Below are 18,478 nucleotides of genomic sequence, written 5' to 3' on the forward strand. Positions count from 1 at the left end.
AGCAGACCTTACTATAATCTCACCGAATTACTAATTTTTAAAAATATAATTATATTAAAATAGAGTAGAGTTATATTATTACTCAACAACTCTAAACTCATAAAACTTACTCATCAATTCTCAAAATTTTAGTATATTATTTATAATTCAATAGAGTTCTCAAAAGACTCAAAAACAACTCAGCAACATCTCTTAACTCTCAAAATGCATCTAGAGTATGCAAAAGTACTCTAAAGTGTTCAAAATTACTCTACAGGCAATCATTCATAGAAGATAACTCTATTGGACTCCAAGGGGGTTACAGCTTGCCTCAGAACTACTCAAAAATATGTAATTCACATAACATTCAAAACACATGAAACTAACTCATTGAGCACATTAGAGTCAACTCAACCATTTCAGACTTAGCTCTAAATATGTCAGTAGTTCAAAATACAACACTAACTCACTACTCTAAACATATTCGAACTCAAATTCAACACTGGACATGTTAACAACTCTAGAATCATAACAACTTAACTCCCCTAATTTAATCAACTCTAAAACATATCACTAACTCAATTTTAATTTATTAATAATTATGTTTAATTCCTTAAATTGCTAAAGGGTTTCCCAAAACTCTAGACTTAACTCTAAAATTGTCTCACTTGAAAATAACATCAAATATTATAGACTTATAATAAAGTTATGAAACTCTACCGTTTGAAATTTATTTAAACCATCTTTTAAACGACGTAATCGCACCTCAAGTGGAGTTACAAAACTCCAGTTCTATTCGTTTCAGTTCAGTCATATCGCGGCAATTCCTGCGTAAACTCTAAAACAAAATGTCTGACTTCAAAATAGCATTAAAAATTATATACTCATGATAAAATTATGAAATTCTCCAGTTTAAAAGATCATTAAACCCTCTTTTATGAAACTATGAAACATGATGACCAACTCATGACTGAAATTGACTACGCTTCTAGTATAAAAATCAGCGAACTAGCACCCCTAGACCCGATTTCCCCATATTAAAAGAAATATTATTGCGTTAACTTTCTAACGCAACTGACGACACCATGAAATAAGATGGTCAAACCCCTTCTATGTCTACCCGCAAATTTTCTGCGTTTTTTCTATTTTTGATTTTTCGATAACAATTCCAATTTTTTCTGATTCTTCGATAAACACATATATTTGAGAAAAACATGCCAAATAAGGTCGCTCAAATTTCATAGACATCACACAAAAACTCCAAAGGTATAACCACAAAAGATATACACAATTCAACAATAAATTTTATTACAATCAACAACAAATGATATTACAATCAACAACAAATACTATTATGATGACCATAAAGTATTTATTATAAATCCCTTTTGGTCACTAATAGGGTTTTGCTCGCCAAACACAGTAACACAGAAATTAGATTATTTATCGATTGATGTCAATGGAGTTTTGCACATATCGCAAGAAATTAAAGGAAAATATATAAAGTACATATGGAGCTTATGGAAGGGTAAAGACCCCTCACCACATTGGATGATCTCCCATCATTAAAAAAATTCTTTCCCTTACCTTGTAATTGTAAAATTTCTTAACCTTTTGATTATGACTTCTCCTTCCCAGAGATCCTTAGGATTCCTTACCTCTTTATCTATTTTCCACTCCAAATCTCAATCTCTCACTTTTTTTTTTATTTATATAACTTTTTGGTTAATTCTTAATTCTCCCTCGATTCTTGACTATTACACCTTGAGACTCAAACTTCATTAAAGTTCTAATTTTATCACATATCTCACAATTCATACATTTCTATTACTTTAATTAAATAAAAATTTCAATTAAATAAATATTTAATAAAAATCCTTAAAAATGTGAATTACTTTTAATAATTCTATTTTTTTAATTATTATTAATTAATTAAAAATATTTAATTATCTTTAATAATTTAAATAAATCTTATTTTATTATTTCACTCTCAATTCTATAATTCCAATATTTTATGAAATTATTAATATATTCTAAAAACCCTCAAAATCCAAAATAGCATAAATAAACACGTCAATAATTAAATTAAATATTAATTTAAAAATTGTTTAACTTTCAACTATCAACAGAAAAATTGCATTTTTTACAGTACTTGGAGGAGTGTCTCTGAAGTCATAAAATTATGTTATCTAATTCTAGCAGTGAATACTCTATTGTACCAAATAGAATGAAGTATCATATGAAATATATCATACTTAACAGGACTCCTATGCCAAAGAAAATGCTGTTGCACTTTTTTAACTCTCATCTGCATTTCAAGATACCTCTCTTTTGGAATGGAAACAAGAATACTCTTCAAATTTGGAATGTCCTTTTCCAAAACAAAAACAGCAAATGATTCCCAATTCAGAACCTCGAAAAAAGGCGGCACGAAGTTGTCCGATATAATAACAGGAACGCATTCGTAGACGATGGCCTCGACAACTCTTGGACTGTTAACTTCATATCCCTTTGGACATATACAGTACCTGCTACTTTTCATGTACTGGATGTAGTTCCGGTTTCCTTTTGACTTTGGCATCATTCCGAAGATTTTCATATCAGGATCTTTGTTTTCCCAGTGACGTAGAAGAATCGGACGGACAGAACCATGTATACCGCCTGCGAAAAATGCAAGAGTTTTCCTCTTTGAAAGTGGTTTTCCACCGAGGTCGCTGGTCCGATTCTGAGCATGGACATAAGTTTCGGGAAGTGACACGTCTTTCCCTAACATGAAACCTTCTTTGAGATCTGCATTACATAGAGATCTTATGCACTTCGCCATCCGCTGCTTTGTTTCTGATGGTGCCTGCATAATGCAGTCCAAAGATGGTGACTGATAGATCAATTTAGTTTCAATTTATCAGCTATCAGTCATCAACTATCGGCTACCAACTATTTTTACTAAACATTGTCTTAACAAATTTACACAGAAAAGACTGATCCATTGAATTGATAAAAACATACCCAATCATGGCAAGCAACAAGAAAATGATCAGCACCTTCTGTTCTGTTCCAGAACCAATGCTTTCCCGCAATCATGTCTACATAGTTATTCAGATAGTGCACTAGGTTCCGATGACCATGTAAATTCCGATCATACAAAGTTTCCTCGAGCCTTCGAGAACTGAAAGGTAAGTAAAACAGGTGCGCTTTCTTCGCGTCTTTAGTAACAAATGCTTCATTAGCTTCCATCAACCTCATGAACCATCCCTCGGAAGCGTAAATTCCCAAGAGATATGGCGAATGCATTATCGGCTTAGACCCTTCTGTGTATACATACACTTTGAGAGTCTTTTCCATCAACTCATAGCTCCTGATAATTAGACGGTTATGGAATAATAAGAAGGTGAAAAGAGTTAACTAACTTCAAGGATTATGAAATGATACCTCTTAAACATGGAAACATTGCGAAAAAGAGGAGCATAAAGGTTTCCAAGATCAGTTACAACAGGTGCATTTTCAATCTCAAATCTAGCTTGTAGTAGTTCTTGATCAACAGCTGAAGACCACCTTGGCCTCTAAACACAAGTTAACAACATAAGCAAAGAACACAAGAATAAGCAATATTCATAAAGCAAATAAACCAACTTAGATTAACTTGTATACCGTAGATCGATACGAAGCATAATTTTGAAGCAATAACTTGTCCATTTCTGAAATTGATATTGTATCTGGAACTTTTACAAGAGAACTTTTATTCTCCTTAGGCAAAACTGTGTCTGTGATAGAAGACTGGTTGCTGCTAATTACATTGACATCATCTTGTAATGGTTTGAACCTCTCAGCATTCACAGAAGGGGAATGAAAATTCACATATGTATTGTTGACATCTCTTGTCAAATTCACACCTATATCAGTTCTAGAAATAGTGTTATTTTTCTCATACAACTTAGTTTCACTAACCTTCTGAAAAGGGTGTTGTGGATATGTTTGATTCAAAAGGGTGATATTGTTATATATTTCAGGTGCAGATGGTGGTAGATCTGCAGCATGAAATTTAGAGGGAACTAGAATGTTACCGTAGGGAAGGTCAAAGTATTGGAAAACAAAAATGAGTGCAAAGGTAATGGTAATAATAAGGTATAAGAATCTGTTTCTTTCAAGGTGAAATAAAGAGAAAAATTCTGGACCCATTTTGGTAGAGTTACTCAACAATCATGATGACTTGAGTGGCATATGAAAAACCAGATCTAGTGAGGACTAAGTAGTGTTAAGTAATGGTAAACGTGACTGGCATATATATTAAAATATGAATTTGTCTCTTCAAAATCTCTATTTTCAAGACACCTTAAAAAATATTATTGAATGCTTTTAGAACATTGTTTTAAATTATTGGTATTAAAAAATAGGTGAAATTAAAGTTTTTGTCACGATATCAATCTTCATTAATGATATAGAATTTAGATCCGTGATCTTACTCATATTAGAGAATTCACTACTAAACAAAGAGTTGTTAAAAGATACAACTATAAAGTAGTCCCAAGGGATATGCAAGGAGACATCGTTGTCGCATATCCGAAAACGCGATCTTTTGCGAGGTGTTTGCGGAAAAGATGTCCCCAGCTGTCGCATCTCGAAAAATGCGATCTTTAGTGAGGCGTTTGCACGCTCGCAGAAAAGATGTTCGAACAAAATCGTCACCGAACTTTATTTATTTCAATGAAGAAAAGGGAAAATATCGATAAAACCCTTAAAACAAGAAGAAAATGGTCGTCACAACCAAATTCGAGTTCGGAAGTCGGTTATGCAATGGAAATGTATTAGTATCTCTCACATCCGTTGTACTCAACTAGAACCTCTTAGTTAGATTTGCAATAGAGTGTTAGCTTATGCTAATTGTTATCTTCTACTTACTGAGCGAGAAAAAGAAAGAAAGGAAAATGTTTTTTATTAAAGGGGTATTTTTTAACATTAATGTGTCTGGCAAGATTTCTCAATCCTACTCCTACGTATCTCTAGGTGCTATGGAGAGCTCAAAGCTACGTAGTTCTATTAAAAGAAAACTACTGGATTGATTGCTTTTAAGGAGTGGTCCTTTAGACATATCGAGTGATTAAACTTTTACTTGTTGCTCGCTCTTGGAGGCTGGAGTCTTTGTTTGTTTCACGTTGGATATGGATAAAACATCCTTGTTTCTGAAAATGTTTTCGGAATCGCGCAAGGGCGAAAAACAAGTTTGATTTGTTGAGGATTTTTTTGGATGACGATTACTCAAATGGTCGAGTAAGGCTGCTCGTATCCAAGTACTCGAGAAGAGGAATAGAAGACTCTAGACCATCTCATTTTTTATCCTAATTGTAAAAGGATCTAGATAAGGTTAATGTATTTTGGACGGACGACAAATACTCGAATGGCCGAGTAAAGCTACTCATATTCAAGTATTCGGGGAAGGGAATGGAAGACTCCAGACCAACTCTTTTTTCGTCCAAGTTTATTACGAAAATGAGTTTGACTTAGGGTTTGATTATGAGAAGACTTTGGATATGGCAGGGGTAATGCTCGACTTTGTGTTCGATTTGGATTTGTTTTGGGATAAATTCTCGATGTTGGATCGAGTGTTTTTTTTTTTCTTTCTGAACGTTGTTGATTTTAATCTTTGGTTAGCAATCAAATGATATAATAAAAATAAATGAAAGTGGTAAATTTATTACACAATACGGGAATGGGGGTACAATTTGTCAAATAGGGAAACAATATAACAATTAATAATATAAGTTAAAAGACAATTGTAAATAAAAGAATCTTGTTGTAAGAAGACCCAAGAGAAAGTCAAGGGACTCGAAATAAAAATCAAGAAATTTAAACTACAAAATTTAGCGCTATGTTAAGCAATGGTAAAGCGATTCATGTAGGAATCACCCTATCTGAGGTCGGTCAACAAAAATATATGCGTTTAAGCAATTTCTGAAATTAAATTGAATTTTTAACTCCGAAATTGCAATGCATCGGTGAAAAACCGATGTTTTAAGCGACATTTTTTAAATGAGAACAAACGATAGTTAAACTAAAAAATTTAGTGTTATGTTAAGCAATTGTAAAGCGATTCATTTAGGAATCACTCTATCTGAGATCGACCAATAAAATTTTATGCGTTTAATCAATTTCTGAAGTTAAATTGAATTTTTAACTCTGAAATTGCAACACATGTGCAAAATCCCACAAAGCATCAGGCATATTATTATATGAGAAAACAAAGTTTAATAAATCAAAATGTAAACAACGACACAATCTAAAACTAATTAAAAATTTAACAAAATTATCTACAAAATAGAAAAATGCAAAGTGATTAATGGGCCTAGAGTGAACTAGCCCAAATCCACAAATACATTCCTCAATTCTAAATAAATAAATAAACAAAAAAACTAAAGTTGTAACCAAGAGTAAACGTTGTTATTGCTGTTTGTTGTCATTCCTTTTCAAATTTCAAACAAAACATCCACTAAAATTTGGACAAGTGGTAGGAATTAAAATAAATAATATATAAAAAATAAAAAGTAAAAACAAACACAATAACAACCTCTTCTCTACAGAAGAGAAAATCTTAAAATCGCATAAGTAAGAACAATCATGAGAGAACCTTCATCGAACAAACTTCGGCGGGTGTCAATGATGATTCGGTGGTTGAGAAGGTTAGTTATGGTGAGTAATATGTGTTAGAAATTTCGGAAAGATTAAAGGGATCCATGCTTGAATCGTGAACGCAACACTTTCCTTATAGTATTTCAAGCACTCTCGATTGTCTTAGAGTTCTGATGCAGGAATACCCAGGATAATTCAGCCTTATCGAGTTTGCGCAAGACCGGCGAAAACCCGAATGCAGCGAAGAGCGTCTGGAATTATTTAGAGGATTTTCGGATTTTGTGTGTTGTATTCTGAATCCGGATTTATGCTTTTATAGGCCATGTTGATATTGTTTCACAAGGTAGCGACCCTTGGTGAAGCAATGTCCTTTTCCAATAATCATAATGGTTGGCCTGCAACATGTTTCACCAACAGTTGCATGGTTTCGCCTTTGCAACATCTCATGAAGAGTTACAATCTCCGAATTCAAAATTCAAAATTCAAAATTCATGAAGAGTTATCTCATGCATTTATTAGCATTAACTCACTTCCACCATTTGTCATTTTGGAACACACTTGTATTTAATAAATTACAACAATCCCCCACTTGTTCTAATAATGACAAATTCAATTCCAGAATATAGAAAGCAAAAAGTGTTAATACAGTTAGGTATCTTTCGATTTGAACTTAACCTTAGTAAAGACAACGCAAAGCCTAATCGGAACGTTAGGTAGCTATGCTTTGAACCATTATCCCATGTGATCAGACCGGCGTTGCTATACACACACTTTTAGAGGTTCTTCGCCTACATATCTCGCCTAGCACTATTCATGGCCATGTGCTTTTCCTGTTTTCATGAATTTTTCATGAGAGAAACTCCAACTCTCACCTTAAGACGGCACCATCTTGAAGTTCATATAGGTGAAGTTCAATTCGTATCTATTTCTTGAGATACGTATCCTCCTTGATATAGAACTTCATTAAGAGTTTCTTTGAAAACTCAACCCTCAGTTTGTAATCGTCAACATTATCGCGGAATGTTGCATAACCTTCCGAATCAACGACTTGTTGTTACCCATTGAATCTTAGGTTAAGATGTGTTAACTTCAGATTGGGTTGCTATCATTGTCGGAACCCTTATTCAAGGAGTTTTAATCCCATACCTTTCGAGGTAGTCTTTACTAAATCTCTGGCCAGTGGTTTAGTAAATGGATCAGCCAAATTATAGCTTGTTTGTATATATGTTAGTGAAATGATCCCATCCTTTATCATTTTTCTCACGAGAGAGTGTCTAAGACCTATGTGTCTAGACTTTCCATTGTACACTTCACTGAATGCTCTAGCCAGGGTGGCTTGACTATCACAATGTATCAATACTTTTGAAACATTGTCTTTAGCTAACGGAACCTCCAATAAGAGGTCCATCAACCATTCTGCTTCTTGTCCAGCAGACGCAAGAGCCACAAACTCTGATTCCATGGTTGAGAGAGTAATGCATGTTTGTTTCTTGCTTTTCCAAGAAATCGCACCTCCAGCTAATGTGAATATCCACCCAGTTGTAGATTCATAATCTCCAACACTTGATATCCAACTTGCGTCGGTATATCCTTCTAGTACGGCAGGAAACTTACCATAATGAAGGCCAAGATTTTTGGTCTTTAACAAATATCCGAAAATCCTAGTTATGGCCTTCCAATATTTATCATTTGGATTGCTAGTAAATCTACTCATCTTACTAACTGCAAAAGCTATGTCAGGTCTGGTGCATTGCATTAAGTACATTAGACATCCAATTGCACTTGCATATTCCAGTTGTGCCACGGTTCTCCCATTGTTCTTTTGAAGTTTGACACTAGGATCGAATGGAGTGTTTACTTCCTTAAAGTTTAGGTGTTTGAACTTTTCCAACATTTTCTTAATATAATGTGTTTGATTAAGTTCATAACCCCCACTATTTCGTTTTACTTTGATCCCTAGTATAGTGTCAACTAGTCCAAGATCTTTTATCTTGAATGTGGAAGTCAAAAATTTCTTTGTTTCTAATATTCCATTCATTTCATTGCTGATAATCAACATGTCATCAACATATAGACATAGAAATATCACAACACTTCCGCGCACCTTTGTGTACAAGCATTTGTCACAAGAGTTTGGAACAAACCCATTTGAAATTATAGCGGTGTCAAATTTTTGATGTCATTGTTTTGGTGCCTGTTTTAAACCGTATAAAGACTTAACAAGTTTGCATACCTTTTGTTCATTTCCAGGAAGCATGAAGCCTTCTGGTTGCTCCATGTAGATCTCCTCATCGAGATATCCGTTTAGGAATGCTGTTTTAACATCCATTTGATAAACAATAAGGTTATTCAAGGAAGCTAGTGCAAACAGGATTCTAATTGTCGTAGTTTTTGCTACCGGTGCATATGTGTCAAAATAATCGACACCTTCCTTTTGTCTAAATCCTTTTGCTACTAGTCTAGCCTTGTAGGTGTTTAATGTACCGTTACTATGATACTTTTTTCTAAACACCCACTTGCATCCAATGGGTCTTGATCCCTTCGGAAGATCAACTAGTTCCCAAGTATGATTTGACATAATTGAATCCATTTCATCTTGGATAGCATCTTTCCAAAAAGAAGCGTCCCTAGAAGCCACTGCTTCCTTATATGTTTTAGGATCATCTTCTACTGGAAGAATAATAGGAATTTTATGAACATCATTCTTGCTATTTTCTTCAACTAAATAAAGAGAAATGAGTTGGGAATTGATTTCATCTGGTCCTAGATCCTTAGTTTTTCGTGCCCTTTTGCTTCTCCTTGGTTCTAATTATGTTTCAACAATTCGTGTCGAATCTTTGTCACTAGATTCTTCAATTGTGAGATTTTCAGGTCCCTTATCCTTTGTGATGAGATTTTCAAAGAATTCCACATCTCTGGATTCAACAATTACATTAGACTCTAGATTTAGAAGTCTGTATGCTTTGCTATTTGGTGCATATCCTATGAAGGCATATCTGATTCCTCGAGGACCCAATTTTGTCCTTTTGGGATCCATGTTCTTGTAATAAGCTACACACCCCCACACTCTGAAATAACCAATACTTGGTGGTCTTCCTTTCCATTTCTCATATGGAGAAATACCAGTTGTTTTTAAAGGAATCCTGTTCATTATGTGACATGCGGACAATAGTGCTTCACCCCAAAAATTAAATGGTAATTCTGAATGCATTAACATAGCATTTATCATCTCTTGATATGTTCTATTTTTTCTTTCGGCCATGCCATTTTGTTGTGGTGTGCGGGGCGCAGAACATCCATGTATGATGCCATATTCTTCACAATATGCATCAAATTCTGCTGAGAAATATTCTCCGTCTCTATCACTCCTAAGTACTTTTATAGTTGTACTTAATTGATTTTCTACTTCTGCTTTATATGTCTTAAAGGCATTAAAAGCATCATCTTTATGCTTTAAGAGATATACATGTGTGAACCTAGAGCAATCATCGATAAACGTTATAAAATAACGGTTTCCCCCACGGGTCAACATACCATTAAATTCACACAAATTAGAGTGCACAAGATCTAGCACGTTTGTTTTTCTTTCAACACTTTTGAAAGGTTTCTTTATCATTTTTTATTTAACACATATTTCACATTTTCCGAAATCATGAATGTTGCATGATATCAAACCGGATTTAATTAGTCTACTCATAGTACTAATACCAATATGTGCCAATCTAGAGTTCCATAAGGAAATAGATTCAAGCATATAAGCAGAATTAGAAATTTCATTAATAATATTGTCGGTAGTACAAAGTTTGATCATTCCTTCAGCGGAATATCCTTTTCCTATAAATATACCATTACGGGTCAATATTAATTTGCCCGATTCATATACAGATTTAATACCCGGTTTTCCCAATAAGTCCCCACTAACAAGGTTTCTATTCATATCAGGAACATGAAGCACATTAACAAGAGTGACTTTCTTTCCGGAAGTGAAGTTGAGTTCGACGGATCCTGTTCCAACGACTTTAGATCGCACTTCATTTCCCATTTGCACTTCTTGTCCATCATTGACTTCGGTATAGGTTTTGAATGTTGTTTTATCATAAGATACATGCACAGTTACACATGTGTCATACCACCATCCTTACACTTTGCCTTTGATTGCCATAATTTCGTTTACCGTAGCGATTATGTCCTCATCGGCATGAACAACATTGACCTCATTTTTGGACTTATTGTGCCTGCAATCTCGAGTATAATGTCCGGGTTTGCCACATACATAACAACCATTTTTAGTACCTTTTGGTCCGCCAGAATTTTTTGAACTTGTTGTGTTCTTTCCTTGGGCCGAGATGGTTTTTCATGCCATCATATTTTTTCTTTCCTTTAGCGGTAACAACATTTGCTTTAGCAAATCCAGCAGACTCAGTTTTTTCTCGATCCTTCGTTTCCTCCTCGATACGAAGGTGTTTCTGAAGTTTCTCCAAAGAAAAGTCCTCAGAACTATGCAGCAATTTCTTTCTGTATCCTTTCCACGAAGGTGGCAATTTTGCTATTATTGCACCGACTTGGAATGCTTCAGGAATGTCAATTTTCACGGCTTTTATTATATTCACGAGAACTTGTAACTCGTGTACTTGTGCAAGAATCGGCTTGGAATCCAACATCTTAAAATCAAAGTATTTAGATATTAAAAACTTTTTCGTACCTTCTTCTTCGGCCTTGAATTTGAATTCGAGTGAGTTACAGATTTCCTTTGCGGATGCAGTATTGGTGTAAAGATCATAGAGACGATCAGATAATGTGTTCAAGATGTGTCCACGACAAAGCAGTTCATCTTCTTTTCGTTTCCTTCTCTCCTTTTTTACTTCATCAGTGTCATTCTCAGTTGGTTCTGGAATTGTCTCCAGATCAGGATCCAAGACATATTGAATTTTCAGGGCGGTCAGGAGAAATGTCATTTTGTCTTGCCAGAGGGTATAGTTTGTTCCATCGAAACGATCTAACTTAACAAGGTCTTGATTCATCAGTTTGATGCTTGAAACAGAAGCGTCGGTGGCCATGATTTTAGATACTATAAGACTGTTAGAAATTTCGGAAAGATTAAAGGGATCCAGGCTTGAATTGTGAACGCAACACTTTCCTTATAGTATTTCAAGCACTCTCGATTGTCTTAGAGTTCTGATGCAGGAATACCCAGGATAATTCAGCCTTATCGAGTTTGAGCAAGACCGGCGAAAACCCGAATGCAGCGAAGAGCGTCTGGAATTATTTAGAGGATTTTCGGATTTTGTGTGTTGTATTCTGAATTTGAATTTATGCTTTTATAGGCCATGTTGATATTGTTTCACAAGGTAGCGACCCTTGGTGAAGCAATGTCCTTTTCCAATAATCATAATGGTTGGCCTGTAGCATGTTTCACCAACAGTTGCATGGTTTCGCCTTTGCAACATCTCATGAAGAGTTACAATCTCCGAATTCAAAATTCAAAATTCAAAATTCAAAATTCATGAAGAATTATCTCATGCATTTATTAGCATTAACTCACTTCCACCATTTGTCATTTTGGAACACACTTGTATTTAATAAATTACAATAATATGGTGTCCAGTTCTGTTGTTGGATAGTTTATGAGTGTCGTTGACGGAGGTGAGGAGGAGTTGTTGTTGCGGTTCGGGACTGGAGTTTCACGGTGTGTTCAACATGGAGGTCAAAGGGTGAATATTTGGATGATGAAGAAGATGAATAATGTAGCTGAAGGGGTTGGTGTTGTATGGATATGAAGGATGGAATGTGTAGATGAAGGATAGTACGGTCGTGTGATGTGAATGGAAATGGTGCGTGAATTTGTTTGTTGGTGTCCCAAGGTGGAGGTGAAGCTTAAGTGGGTAGTTTATAGTGAGGATGCGGTCGGGGACGATGAAGCAAGGAGAAGCTCATAGTTGTTGTGGGTGGTGGTATGTGGAGGTCAGGCGCGGTTTAGAGGTGTTCATGGTTAAACGTGTTAAGTTGTTGTTTTGGTTTATGGAGTTGTTATTGCGATGAACAAAAGGGGGGTGGATGAGTGGTTTTCCAGCGGTTTAGTTGGTGCTTCGCGGTGGTGAGTTTTCACAGTTGTTTTCGTGGAGGAAGATGAGTTGAAACAAAATTGATGATGGTAAAGGTGATGTTGCAGGAAGGGCGTATCGGGAAGAAGAGGTGAATAATAGCAATGAAGAGTTTTGTGGGGAGGGCTCAACCGTGAGAAAGAGGAAGCTTATGTGTTGATGAATTGATGGTGGTATTTGACGTTGGTTATGGAAAGTTGATGAGAAGCTTTTTTTTACATGAATAGTAAAGGGAGTAAGGCAAGTTCATGTTTCAGAAGAAGAAGAAACAAAATCTCATTTTCTTGGTTTCTATTTTATTTTATTTTAGAAAAATGAGAGAGTGAAGATATGTTTTTTCAGAAAATATGCAGTTTTTCAGGGGAGTAGGAATGGAAATTGGACCAAGTCCATTGGACACCCGCAATGAGTAGGGTAAAATACCCGCTTTATTAGGTATGGGCACGGACTCGGATTATTACCCGCAAATTTAAAAGGATATGGATGCGGGTACGGGCACTCTAGTACCTAGTCCGCCCCAACCCGCAAGTGTATTTATTTATAATTTTATTTAATATTATAGTTATAATTGGTATATTAAAATATAAATTTTTGTTATAAATATTAAAATCTAAACCTAAAAGTTTCTTAAGACAAATTGTCGTCATATTTCCAATCTATGTTTGAAGTATAATCTAACACAAGTAACAAATTTTTTATTTGAGTATTTTTTTTACATGATATATATCTTTATTGTTGTAGTTCCTTTTATATATATATATAAAGAAATGTGAAAAGATAATCATACTATAAATTTGAGATTGTATCATACATCATATACACATGTATCGAATAATTTCAAAAGATATATATCATACAACTAAAACAGTATATATATATATATATATATATATATATATATATATATATATATATATATATATATATATATATATATATATATATATATATATATATATATATATATATATATATATATATATATATATATATATACTGTTTTAGTTGTATGATATATATCTTTTGAAATTATTCGATACATGTGTATATGATGTATGATACAATCTCAAATTTACAGTATGATTATCTTTTTCACGTTTCTTTATATATATATATATATATATATATATATATATATATATATATATATATATATATATATATTATATATATATATATATATATATATATATATATATATATATATATATATATATATATATATATATATATATATATATATATAAAACGCCTAGTTCACATTAGCAAAATCTTAATTTGTGGATTTATATAGAATATCATAAAATTAAAATTGTTTATATGGTCGGTATAATAGGCATACATGTTAGTGTCATAAACTAAATATTATTTTTTTGTCTGATTTTAATTGTGTCAATATCAAGAACATGTAAATATAGCAGAAGTAATTAGAAACTATTAACATTTAATTATTCTGTCAACAAAATATCATTTATTGACTAAGAGTATTACTTTTGACTCATATATATATATATATATATATATATATATATATATATATATATATATATATATATATATATATATATATATATATATATAATATTCTTTATTTTTATTTTAATGTGTATTAATATTAAACTTGTTACTTTCTTCTAAAAAAATGATTTAAATTGGGTAGCAAGAATTTTCTTATTTAAAAAGTTTTCTTTTTAAAATTTGATATAGGTAAATTATTATTTCTGTTTTGGTCTTTATAAATATTTTTTTTTATATGTGAGCCAAAACATAATATCAATTATTAATAATTGTTTATTTTTAGATGGAAAATTCTTTCGTTATCATCCAATCAAGAGAATTGGAAATTAGCTCTTCTCCCATGCAACCTGAAAACACTCCTATTAATAGCATGAGCAATTCTGAGAATGATCTATCTCAACTGGCATCTGAAAGTGTTCCTCCTATTACTAGTGATGTTGATGCTTATGAAATGAACAAAGATGGCAAAAGAAAACTGACGTCATTTGTTTGGAATCACTTCAAAAGAAAAACAATTAATGGAGAGGAAAAAGTTGTGTGTAATTATTGCAATAAAGCTTTGACGGGTAGAAGAAATGATGGAAGTAAACATTTGAGTAGACATTTTTAAGCTTGTAAAAGAATGCCATATAAAGATATAAGACAATCAATCTTGGTGAGAGAACATAAAAAGGTAGACGGGTCATCTAGTTATCTGAGTAACTACCATTTTGATCCTGAGAAATCAAGAAATGACCTTGTTTCTATGATAATAATTCATGAATATCCACTTTCAATAGTTGATCATTTGGGTTTTAAAGTATATTCAGAAGGTCTTCAATCTTTGTTCAAAGTTCCTAGTCGAAACACGGTTAAAAGTGATATTATCAAAATATATGAAAATGAAAATTTGAAAACTATGAGACTTTTAGACAAGATTGAGAGTAAAATTGCTTTAACGTCAGATATATGGACTGCTAGCAACCAAAAGAAAGGGTATATGATGATTACAGCTCACTACGTTGATGATGACTGGGATATGTAATGTCGTATTTTAAGGTATGATATTTATAAGATTTTTGTTAACTTTATCTTACATGTAGAATCTTAAAATGTATTAATATCTAATAAATTATATTGCATAATAGGTTTGTGTATGTAGAATGTCCACATACAACTGAAATCATCTCAAACAAGTTGTTTGAATGTGTAATGGCTTGGAATATTGATATAAAGTTGTCAACCATCAGTTTGGATAATTGTAACACTAATGATTATGTTGTTGGTATGTTGCTAAACAAGCTTGATAGCTATACTCTTATGCTTGAAGGTCAGTTATTTCATATGAGATGTTGCACTTATATTTTAAATTTAATTGCTCAAGATGGTTTAAGTGTTCTTGGAGATGGCATAGAGAAGGTTAGAAATAGTGTGACTTTTTAGACAGCCACACCTAAGAGAGAACAAACTTTTAGAGAAGCAGCACGCTAAATAAAAGTTTCAGTCACAAAGAAATTAATTCTTGATTGTAAAACTAGGTGGAATTCTACTTATCACATGCTTGTTGTTGCATTTCCTTATAAAGATGTTTTTATTCGTTTGAAAATAAGAGAGAATTTGTATACATCTTTGCCTACAACAAGCGAGTGGGAAACTGCAAAAAAAATTGTAATAGATTAGAAGTCTTTAATCGTGTAACTGAGATGTTTTCAGGTACACAATATCCCACAACACACATATTTTTTCCTTTAGTTTGTGAAATAAAACTATCTTTGAAGAAGTGGGAGACTTGCTCTATTGAGGCAATTAAAAATATGTCTTCAAAAATGATAGGTAAGTTTAACAAATATTGGTTGGTTATTCATGGAATTATGGGCATTGCAATTATTTTGGATCCAAGATATAAATTTAAGTTATTAGAGTACTTCTTTCCTTTACTTTATGGAAGTACATCTTCAACTGAAATTAACAACATCAAACAATTATGCTTCTCATTGTTTGAAGAATATCAAGCCAAAATCAACATGATGGTTGAAACTTCAACAAAAAAGTCAAATGATATTAATTCATATTTAGATAATGTTTCTAATAACAATTATCTTAGTATTTATGATTCATTCGTCAATGATACTAATGATATACAATTAAAATCTGAACTAGATATCTACTTGGAAGAGAAGGTATTACCTAGGAGTGTTATATTTGATATACTTGGATGGTGGAAATAAATGGGATTAAGTATCCGACTTTGCAAAAAATTGCTAAGGATATTTTGGCCATCCCAATTTCAACGGTTGCTTCAGAATCTGCTTTTAGCACAGGTGGCTGGTTATTGTGTCCTCGCCGTTCTAAGCTTCATGAAGATACTTTGGAGGCACTTATGTGTGCACAAAGTTGGATGAAGAATGAAAAGAAAGGTAAAAAAATTTATATTTATATATTTCTTCAATGAAACTTTTGTTTAATCTTTTTTTTTGTTTCCGCTTCTATTGGTATGATCGGACCAAACTAATATTTGCATGTGAAAGACAAGCGATTGTATTCTTTTCAAGATTCTGATTATGAAGAAGAGGTAAAATAATTTTAAAAAATATTATTATGACTATACTTTTTAAATATTAACTACAACTTTTTAGTATAAAGTCTTTATTTATTTTTCAGGATATGGAGAATGCAAGTTCAGGAGTCACGAATTAATGATTATATTTTATATTTTATTACATAATTCTATTATATTTCATATTTTTGCAATATACACTTTTATTTACATATTTGGTATGTGTTTTATTTTTCTAAATACTATGGCGTACAATATTTTATGAGTTAATTTGAAGGATTTTGAATCACATTTAAATTTAGTTGTGATGTTTTTATTTATTTATTTATTGTTTTTTTAAACTGCAGGTAATGGATACGGGTATGGGCAATGAGATGCCTAAAGGGCATGGGGACGAACTTTAAAATTGTCGCCCATGAGGGTATGGACTCGGGTACGGGCGCTTTTTTAAAATGTCGGTATGGGGACGAACATTATAGTACCCTGTCCAAAGGGTACCGATTGCCATCCCTATGGGAGAGGGTCCCTTTCTTCAAAACGTGCGTAACACCTATATATAATATATGTTCAAAATTAAATATTATACATAGTTGTAATGTTGATACTGAAATACATAAGTGTCCAGTGGTAACATTGTACATATTACATGCCCAAAATGAAATACAACATGGCACTATATATATATACAAGGGTGCCTAAAATAAAACTAGGAAATAGATCATTAGAGAATGATATCAAAATAGACATAAGCACAACAGAAAGTCATCCAAAATATCAAATAAACAAGGACATCATGCTATCTTGTCCTTATTCTCCACCTGTTCAGAACTACCTGAAAAATAATTAACAACATGGGGTGAGATGATAGTCCCAGTGGGTTCTCTATCTTATGGGTCCACTCGAATTTACAAGGTTCTAATCAAAACATAACTCAAGTCACAAATGGGAAAAAAATACTTGAGTACACACAACTTATAATGTATGGAAACATGTCTCTTGAGTTAATTAACTCAAACAATCACTAATCAGAAATTAAATCAATGTATCTTTCCCCAGTAATCCCTACGTCTAGGGTTATGGACACGGGTCACGAATCCTTGTATCATAGGAGTCTTTCCTCGGCAAGCCCTACATCTAGGCTTATCGACTCAGGTCACTGACTCTTATCACATACTTTGACATACAAATGGATTTCGGATTCTAAGGGATAACATCCACCTTAAGAATCGTTTTTCCTATGAGACTCTAAACCTATTTCAAACCTTTTACCCATATGGGATTTCTACCCACCAAGAGATCCACCTCCTTTGGGAATCAAACCCGGGTCATTCAAGTATCGGTGCGTACATCCCAATTCTTAATCTACATAAGCATCACAACTTGGGATGGCATAATCAAAGGGTTGTTTCCGACTACGTGATTAGATAAAACACAACATGATTGTATTTGAAAATCACAAGGTGATCACTATCACCATGACATTCACAATAACAACACATGTTCCATACAATGCCTAGAATTCCTAGTTAGACAACTACTTTTCCATGACACACAACTAGGTATCAATGTGTACAAGCATTATCTTCAAAATCAATCACCATACCCTAATTATCTTTCTGATTCATTCAATTAGTCTTGCTTCTAAGGTTTCCTCACCAATCATTATGAATTTCCAATCATATTATCACATTCATGCATCAATTAAATCATAACATATTCATCA

The 18,478-nt window shown here is 33.1% G+C and overlaps 3 protein-coding genes and 1 pseudogene across 3 annotated transcripts; 2 read left to right on the plus strand and 2 right to left on the minus strand.

The window, feature by feature from the left end:
- The first annotated feature begins 2,206 nt into the window (after positions 1 to 2,206).
- On the plus strand, positions 2,207 to 2,447 carry LOC127084015 (uncharacterized; annotated as a pseudogene).
- An 870-nt stretch (positions 2,448 to 3,317) lies between these two features.
- Positions 3,318 to 4,203, minus strand: LOC127084014 (uncharacterized). Its single transcript, XM_051024383.1, has 2 exons — positions 3,628 to 4,203; positions 3,318 to 3,539 (listed from the first exon to the last, which is right to left on the minus strand). The coding sequence occupies exons 1-2, from the start codon at positions 4,153 to 4,155 to the stop codon at positions 3,378 to 3,380; spliced, it is 690 nt and encodes a 229-aa protein (XP_050880340.1). The 5' UTR covers positions 4,156 to 4,203; the 3' UTR covers positions 3,318 to 3,377.
- Positions 4,204 to 10,886: 6,683 nt separating this feature from the next.
- Positions 10,887 to 11,657, minus strand: LOC127078723 (uncharacterized). Its single transcript, XM_051019156.1, has one exon. The coding sequence runs from the start codon at positions 11,655 to 11,657 to the stop codon at positions 10,887 to 10,889; it is 771 nt and encodes a 256-aa protein (XP_050875113.1).
- Positions 11,658 to 14,589: 2,932 nt separating this feature from the next.
- On the plus strand, positions 14,590 to 15,243 carry LOC127087089 (zinc finger BED domain-containing protein DAYSLEEPER). The gene is made up of 2 exons (XM_051027945.1): positions 14,590 to 14,785; positions 14,855 to 15,243. Exons 1-2 carry the CDS (start codon positions 14,590 to 14,592, stop codon positions 15,241 to 15,243), a joined length of 585 nt encoding a protein of 194 aa, XP_050883902.1.
- The last annotated feature ends 3,235 nt before the right edge of the window (positions 15,244 to 18,478 follow it).

Source organism: Lathyrus oleraceus, chromosome 5 (assembly GCF_024323335.1).
Source record: "Lathyrus oleraceus cultivar Zhongwan6 chromosome 5, CAAS_Psat_ZW6_1.0, whole genome shotgun sequence".
Classification (NCBI taxonomy): Eukaryota; Viridiplantae; Streptophyta; class Magnoliopsida; order Fabales; family Fabaceae; genus Lathyrus; species Lathyrus oleraceus.

Bases quoted from the DNA above. Each gene is read 5' to 3' on its own strand.
- LOC127084014 (XM_051024383.1), bottom strand. From the start codon at position 4,155: ATGGGTCCAGAATTTTTCTCTTTATTTCACCTTGAAAGAAACAGATTC. The intron at 3,540-3,627 runs GTATACAAGTTA...ACTTGTGTTTAG, and splicing joins ATGCTTCGTATCGATCTACG to AGGCCAAGGTGGTCTTCAGC.
- LOC127078723 (XM_051019156.1), bottom strand. From the start codon at position 11,657: ATGGCCACCGACGCTTCTGTTTCAAGCATCAAACTGATGAATCAAGAC.
- LOC127087089 (XM_051027945.1), top strand. From the start codon at position 14,590: ATGAGCAATTCTGAGAATGATCTATCTCAACTGGCATCTGAAAGTGTT. The intron at 14,786-14,854 runs GTAGAAGAAATG...TGCCATATAAAG, and splicing joins TTGCAATAAAGCTTTGACGG to ATATAAGACAATCAATCTTG.